The 8,038-nt window shown below is 42.5% G+C and overlaps 1 protein-coding gene across 3 annotated transcripts in view; it reads right to left on the bottom strand.

Moving 5' to 3' along the window:
• Positions 1–174: 174 nt before the first annotated feature.
• Positions 175–8,038, bottom strand: part of INTS6L (integrator complex subunit 6 like) — a 46,768-nt gene continuing 38,904 nt past the window's right edge. For all 3 annotated transcript variants that reach the window (XM_014524663.2, XM_025215465.1, XM_025215466.1), the window contains 7 exons: positions 7,200–7,323; positions 6,542–6,684; positions 5,751–5,982; positions 4,282–4,674; positions 1,689–1,782; positions 852–1,226; positions 175–467 (listed from right to left, as the gene is read on the bottom strand). In XM_014524663.2, the coding sequence (XP_014380149.1) occupies positions 1,127–1,226; positions 1,689–1,782; positions 4,282–4,674; positions 5,751–5,982; positions 6,542–6,684; positions 7,200–7,323 (1,086 nt within the window). In that variant the 3' untranslated portion in view covers positions 175–467; positions 852–1,126. The remainder of the gene's footprint in view (positions 468–851; positions 1,227–1,688; positions 1,783–4,281; positions 4,675–5,750; positions 5,983–6,541; positions 6,685–7,199; positions 7,324–8,038) is intronic.

The following is an 8,038-nucleotide window of genomic DNA, read 5'->3' as shown; positions in this document are numbered from 1 at the left end:
GGGAAGGAAAAGGAAAGAAAAAAAATAACAACAAATCTCTGGTTAGTGTTCCTAGGATTTTACACTCTGCGAGTAGGCACATCACCAGCGGCTCTCCTAAGATTACCGTTCTCTGTAACAGGCAATCGGAGGAACCAACACTTCTCGCTACAGACTCCTTGGATTATGCACTTATTAAAAATTAATAAAACTGTTTATTTTGTATATACATATGTTCCAAAAATCTTTATACAGTTAAAATATCAAATTAGTGATCTGGTAACAATACTGTTCAAAATAATCTCTTTCATATGAACATTAAAATACAGGTTTTTTGTTTTGTTTTGTTTTGTTTAAAGCGTTTCCTTTTAGTGCTTCCAAAGCACAGCGTGTGCCAAGGCCACCTGAAGAATCTCCGTCCTCTTCACAGGATGAAAGAGAACTGAAGTCGGGGACCTGGGAAGCCCTCAGGTGCACTTTCATAATGTCTGTAGACAAAACAGAAGAGAGTCTGAGGTAGATTGTTTAGTGACCATCAGGTGGTAACAGTCACAGGGCTGTCTTTAGCTTTCATTAACACAGAATAGCAGTTTCTTTATTCTCATTCAATCTACACTGAAACTCAAGCTTAAAGGCATGGCTAGTAGTTCTTGGGAATAGGACCCTCGTCTCTGTGGTGGCAACATGCAATATTACCACGCGGGTGTTTTTGGGAGGGTTTTTTTTTTTTGTTTTTGGAACACACAGGATCTTTCCAAAGAGTGCAGACAGACAGTGTGTGCATTCGACTGTGCCCCGGGTTAATGCAACCTGCTGCCTATAGCACGTAAGTGTCTATCATGACAATGTTCAAATGAGTAAATTCTCATCACCTGCAGGAGGGGCAGCAATGGTTATTTTCTTCAGGCTGTTGAGCGAATAGCACCCTCCACAGGGAAAAAGCCACACCTTTCATAGCAAACCCTTAGGGTTACAGCTCAGCTTCTGCCGATAGAGGTTCTTAAAGTTAAAGCTCCACTGCTTCTTCTCAGTCTGACAGAGAAATCGCTTGACTGCCAGGATGGTGAGGGCAGCAGCCACGTCCTCTTCCACTCTTCTGCGGCACAGCAGACTCCTCCCTGGTCCGTCCTGTCTTGCTGGGACACTATTATCTACTGCTGACATGATTAACTCTGTTGGGCAGGCTGTTGAACTCTATTTCCTCTAGTATTGTCTCTAAGTGTTGTATTAAGACCCGTTTTTTAAACCTGAGAAAGAGAGGGGGAGTAATTTAATGTTGGTTCTGCTCTTCCAATACGACAGCGACTTTCATATCAGCCATTCAACATACAATTCACATCTCCAGAGCACTCTGTGTCTTCCACAAGACAGATCTACTTTGTGTTTCTGTTATTATGACTAAAAATGAGAGAGAGATAGATCTCAATTAAAACTCTGGGTCTCTCTTCATTGCAGACCCATCTCTATTTTAGGTCTACAATACTGCAGACCTATGTATGGTAAGCGAAGAGGATTCACTACGACATCTTATGAAATCACTTGCTTGCTAAAAACAAGCAATCACAATCGATCTTTTTTCTAGTGTAGGAAAAAAAAACCCCACATAAGATACTTTTCTTGGAAAATACTGAATTTTACTGTCATGATCAAAATTATCAGTAAAAACATGTAATCTGGGTTTCATATTCATTTGTTTTCTATATACAAACCTTGCTGCTTCCTTGATAGCAAATTCAATGAAATATTTCTGAATTTCTATAGGTCCTTGAATTTCCTCAAGAAGTGTGAAGATTTTTTCATAATCTAAGAAAAAATATCCAAAACAACTGTGTTAGTTGAGCATATACACAAAAGAAAAAGGTCATCTTTACTGAAACCGTATTTGACAGATTAACGGACGGGAGAAGCGAAGCAGCAGATGGAGTGCAAAATTGTTTTTCCTATTAAATAAAAGACACCATTAAATGAAGATGACATTATTTGTATACCTCAAGTGTTTTAGAATGAGAATTAAATGCTACCAACACTGGTATCTGGAAGGCCAAAATCTACTTTTGTAGCACAGCTACAGTCCATCACTGGAATAAGCAGGATTCTTCATTCAAGTGACCTGTTGCTAGTTTTTCTGCCAAAGCAGCACAACACAGACGGCGTATTGCACACCAAACCACCAGTGGCTCTCAATGCTGATTTAACAGGGCCCCTGCTGCAAGATGTTAGGATTAGTATTCCTGTGCAGGAGACTAAGGCCCCTGGCACATGTACATTTAAAGGTGCCATGGATGCCAGCTCCGATCCCAATCAAGTCCTTTTTACTGATCGGTGCACGGGAAGCCTAGGATCACGATCCCAAGTTCCCCTTCCACCAGCAAGCTGGGTGCTTGCAACCTGGCATATCCCGATGCGGTCCTGGGGCAGACAGCATGCTGTCAGCCCTGGCCCTAGCACCAAACCAGGGCAGGTTCAAGACCATGATGCACTCTGGAGCTGTCCCAGGGCTCGTGCCAACAATAAGCCGACTGGTCAGCACCAATCCCGGAGCAGCCCTGGACAACACCATGCAGTCAAGTTTAGGGCACCATAACAAATCAGCCATAAAAAAAAAAAAGTGTTCTACGTTACACGTAGAATATTTTCATGGCTGGTTTGCCATTTTATGGTACCTTAAATTGGGTGCATGTGTAGCATCCTTGCCATTTATGCCACAGTTAATGTTATTTGTGACATAAATGTGATGTGTAGAGGGGATCTAAGATTTCTTCAGCAGCTGGCTTTCAGTTTAAGCAGTGTGTACTGTGAAACAAATACATATTTTAGCCCTTGAACAAAAAACAGATTAGAGTTGGATTGGTTTAGAACAGAAGTGAAATAGTGTTCTGGTTTCAGCTTCATCCCTGTATGAGCACATTATAAAAGCTCCGTATTTCAACATGACTCAGACGCATGACTAAAACAACAATGGAACTAAAAGTTGGGACAGGGTATGCTGGCAGAGCATAGAGGTTTTGTCCTGAACCATTACTTTCTTCAGGAACTCTGAAGCAAGCTACAGTGACATATATGGAATGAATTATTTTGTAAGTCATAGATTTTAAGACAGATTTACTGCAAAATGGTAAGGCTGGCTTCCTCAACAAACAGGAAGCAGAGAAAGATCTGACTAAACAACTGAGGTTTAAGTTACAGCAGGTGTCAAAGATGACCTGAGACTGCATTTAGAAACAGAAAAACAAGAGCACAGGATCTTACTTCTTTAGCAGCATGTGTTACAAGTCAGCCTCCACCAAGTTTGCTGACTGGTCCTTTTGACTAGGAGACTCGCTATAAAAGTACTTAAGTTGGGGAAACTTGCATGTGAACTACCTAAACAGGTAAGGAGGCTGCAGTAAAGTACTTGGTTATTTTAAGTACTGTATTTATAACAATTCACAGCATTAGTAAAATACCAAGGCGTAATTTGCAATGGCAATTCATTCTTAGTCACTGAAGTAGATGCAGTGAACTGCTATTAGACTGCTGACACACGGGAAAAACATGACCGTGTGTAAATAGTCAAGTATGCAGAGGTATATTTGAAAATAACTAAGTGGGTTTTTACCTGCCAAGGCCCAAGGTCTGTTTCTGGCCTCTAAGGATTATCATAATCAAATACCAAGAGCAGAGGAGAAGATTTTCTGTGCATCTGGTCTTACAGATACTATCAAAATCTTGTCCACAAACCCTGAACTTGGGGTTCTGTTCTTGGTAGATTTGCAAGACCCCAAGACAGCTTATTTTTAAAGTCTACCCATGTATGATCTCAATGTCTTCCTATATTTAACAAAAATAATTTTACTTGGTATTAGACTGAGGTTTTAGTGACAATGTTCTAGAACACATCATAGTAGTTATATATGTGCTTTCCCCCTCAGAAAAAGGTTTAGAAGGAACTACCGCAGTGCTGTGCAATATAATGAAAATACCAAGTTTCATAACTTCAAAGATCTCAGCAAACCGGTTTTCTTGACAAAGAAAGTGTCAAGGAATGATTATGATCAAGAATTAGTGGGGTTAGATAACGTGGCACAGTTTAAAGGCGTGTACATGCACGAGTTACACTACATCTGGTGCTTACAAAGATCAACAGAGAAGGGGAAAAGCTGCTTCTCAAATCTGAACCCTTCACTCATTTTCTCCAAACATCATTCTTTATTGGAACAATCCGAAGTTATTCCAAAGCTATAGGTAGAAGGATAGAAGACGTTTGAGACGCAGTAGAAAGGAAATCTGGGTGCATACTGAAGATGATCATGTGTTACTTACTTCTTCCAGGCTTGCGAACCTCCTTCATGACTTTTATTTTGATATCGGCATTGTTTCCCTCGAGCATGCTCGGTGTGATTTTCACGAAGTTTGGTACAGGTCCAGAAGTGGATTCCTCCATCAGCTTTTGGTCATCTGCAGGCAGACTGTAATTTATAGGTCCTCTCACAAGTGCATTGGTAACAGGTTTATGATCCAACCCATCTTCACTTAAACAATTAAATTCACCATGTAGCGAGTCCAAGTCATTTGGTAGCAGATTGTCATCTACCGTAGCAGCGGGAACAGAGGGAATCATTTGTGCAGACAAGCCATCAATTTGTTTGTCCAGTGCCTGACAGTTTTCTGCTTTCTTCTCCCCATTACTATCCTGAATGGCATTGCTATTGGCATCTGTAAGTTAAAATTAAGCTGGATTTAGTCTGTAACAGGTAGCACTAAGATGTTATTCTCTCTCAGATCCTCAAGCAAGAGATGGAAAGGACCTCTAAGTGCTGGCAAAAATCTGAACAAAACCAGAAAATCCCTTTAGTTTCTTGTGTTTCATTTCTATTTTCATTTCTTCCCTGCTTGGGCATATTCTCTCTTCAAATCCCTGACTTCCACTGCTTCCTCTTAAACTAATATTGAGCCAAGCTGGGCATACATACTTTTAAATCTTTCCTTACATCAGTGCCAAAAGTACAAGCTTCCTCTTAAAGAGCTAAAGGATATGCAGGCCATAGCACTGCTGTGCACCTGGGGATTGTTATCAAGTTTGTAACTGGACTTTGCATCATGTTTAAAATCTTCCTTTCCTCCAAAGGCAGGATTATGAAGAAAAAAATTAGTAGCCATCTGCTGGACAAAGACTAGAACAGACCTATTAAACTATACTTGGAATTCCAATAAATTCAAGGCTTTTAATACCTCATGACTGTTGTGATTTAGTCTGACCTCCTGCATGAAAAATCCTGGTAGCAAGCTTAGATCTTTATGCTACTCCAAAACATGCTTTTTAGGAGAAAAGTGCTGTCCTGTGTCTCAACTTCCTGGCCAGGGTGTTGACTCATAAAAATGCTAGTTATTTTTAGTGAAAAATTAAAGATGCACACACACACTCCCCACCCCATCTCCAGAAACCCCTCACTCCAGCATTCATTTAGTTTTCATGAGTTCAAAAGAAAAACATTATGTTTTTTCAATTTAGCAAGAAGCTTTCAGTTTGCTTTTCAGGAAGAAAATTGTGGCTACAACAGAATTCCTTAAAATAAAGAAGAGGTCACCAGCTCTAATGATAGCCCACTTGTTCCGACTCAAAAAGGTCACACTAAATCTTCCAAGGAACTTTGGCTAAGACGCACACAGGATGTCAGCTTCACCTCTCTCTCCCTTTACACATTCAAATTAATTCCAGGCAGGCACTGGTTTCCTGTACTGGCAATTTCGTCTAAAACCCAGGCAGGTCTTTGAAATGCAGTTCAACGTACCTTTATGTGCTGGGGTGGCTTTGAGGTTTGGATAAGACGGGGATCCCGAGGCAGATGGTGGGCCCTTCCCACCAACATGATTAGCTGTAGCAGGAGGCGACTGTGGTCTCCTCAGAAGAGGTGACATGCTGCGCCTTCTCTTCAGTGATGCTGGAGTGTTTAGTTCTCCAGGACGCTTAATTTTGTTTTGAGGCCCAGTGACGAATTCATCTGCTTCATCAATCATCATACCCTGCAAAAACAGAGGCCAGAAATTTCATTTGCAACAGAATTCTCCCAGCTACAACTACCCTCTCCACGATGCAGCTCAGCTGGCTTTGCTCCCTGTTAACTGTCAAAATCCACAATGTGCACACATCTAAAGTAGGCTGCGCCCCAAATGCAAACCAGTTTTGTATGGAAAGGCTGGAATGTTAAAAGCCTCATGATCCTTTGCATTCAATTCTCTCAGAGCAGGTATTTTAGAGAGAAATGTGCAAGAGGTGATGTTAGTCTGAAGTGAGGCAGGAGGTAGGACAGGGGACAGGTTTGGAAACTAGCTGCTTCACAGAGGCACAAGGTTGGTTTCAAAGTAGGTTGTTGCCTAGCAAAAGTGTTACCACGCGCTTCCTTTTCCTAGAGTAGAAAAGGTGAATACCACTTCCACCGCTTTACATAAGGACCGAACTGGTCAAGACTAAAAGTTGGATAAGAAATTCCACTCGCTGCTTAACTGTCAACAAGTGTTATGAAGCCAGCCACGTCACGGCTCTAAAAATCAAATCTAGGGCAGAGAAAGCAGCCTTTCCTACCTTCTTATCCTGTTTGAAAGGATTGCCAAATGTATGAAGCCTTTTTGGCTGGTCTGGATCAATCTCCCGGAGGGGAGATGGCATCATCTTTAGGTACTCCTGGTAATTTCCCATTTGAGCAACAGGAACACTGTGAAGACAGTCTGCAGTGGAAGAGAACATCATTCTCCAGTCAACCAATGTCAAGCACATGCATGTTCGTTCCCTAGTATTACCCCTTAAGAATCAGACGTCACCACCTCCTTACAGCATAGGATAATGCTAAAGAATACAACCCTCAGTGAACACTGTTAAGATGTTACATTAATAACTTGAAAGGCATGCTAATACGTTTTCATCCTCCGCAGGTCTCGGGTGTATGCTGCTTTCAGCAGACAGCCCTTTCCCTGTTCCTCCCTAGCCTGACCCTCTGTTATGATAAAAACATTCCCCCCCGCCATCCTCATCCACCACAGGCGATTGTACAGAAGGGTTCAGATCAAGCAGAAGATGCACACCCCCTTTAATTCACGCCCAGGCAAAGAAATACTAGGCAGCATTACACTAATTGAACAAATGGGAGGGCTGCTTTCATAGTCGGATATGAAGCACAAAGGATATGTCCCCTCAGCACCACCACCATTAAGTTAGGCACGGTAAGAGAATGATGGCTATTCACCTTCATCCTGCCCAAGGATAAGCTTGTGTGTTTTCAGCAGGTTGGTTCTCATCCTAGTCAGCTGGTCCAGGAGACTGTGGCGGGGAATATCATAAGCATTTCTGAAAGCCTGGGGCTTCAAATCCTGGTTTTAAACAACACGCACAATTTATAATTAAACCAACAATCTCCTCCCCCCTCCCTCCCCCACCAGAGATTACATGATAACGGAGGATTAACTGTCTACTGCTCCTTTGGACCAGAGCTCTCCATCACTGAAGATACTATACTTTCTAGGGTGCTGTGCTTGTGTCTAGCCACCTGTGCAAGACACTGTGTAACACTACCCTCTGCTCCACTAACCTGACATGCAAATTCTGGGACTGTCACTTTAGCACAGATTATCTTTAACTTTCTGCAGGACCTGGGCCCATAAAGCATCTACCTGCAGTTATATCTATTCTGTGCACTTAACTGAAAAATGAGCAACTACCGTATGTACTCAAATCTAAGACAATTCCCCCCCCATGGGGGGAGTAAAGCCTCTCATCTTAGATTTGTGTACAAAGCAAGGGGAGCAGGCAGCTGCTACAGCTGACTCTGGCCCCAAGCCTGGGTCAGAGCCAATCAGACCCACAGCAGCCACCTTGCACCCCCCGATCCTCCCCTCCCCTCTGTCAGGCACAGCTCAGCTCCAGTTCGGACTGGGTTCCCCTCCTGGGAATGCAGCACATGGGAACTCCTTCCCTTGCCCAGCTACTCAGCAGTACCGATACTGCTGCATGGTTGGGCAAGGGCTAAACTTTCAGGTGCTGTGCTCTGGGAAGGAACAGAGACCAGCAGCATCTGATTAAAAAAAA

This window comes from Alligator sinensis, unplaced genomic scaffold (assembly GCF_000455745.1).
Source record: "Alligator sinensis unplaced genomic scaffold, ASM45574v1 scaffold1567_1, whole genome shotgun sequence".
Lineage (NCBI taxonomy): Eukaryota > Metazoa > Chordata > Crocodylia > Alligatoridae > Alligator > Alligator sinensis.
Note: the sequence above shows the minus strand (reverse complement) of the source record. Positions and strands in the feature narration are given on the sequence as shown.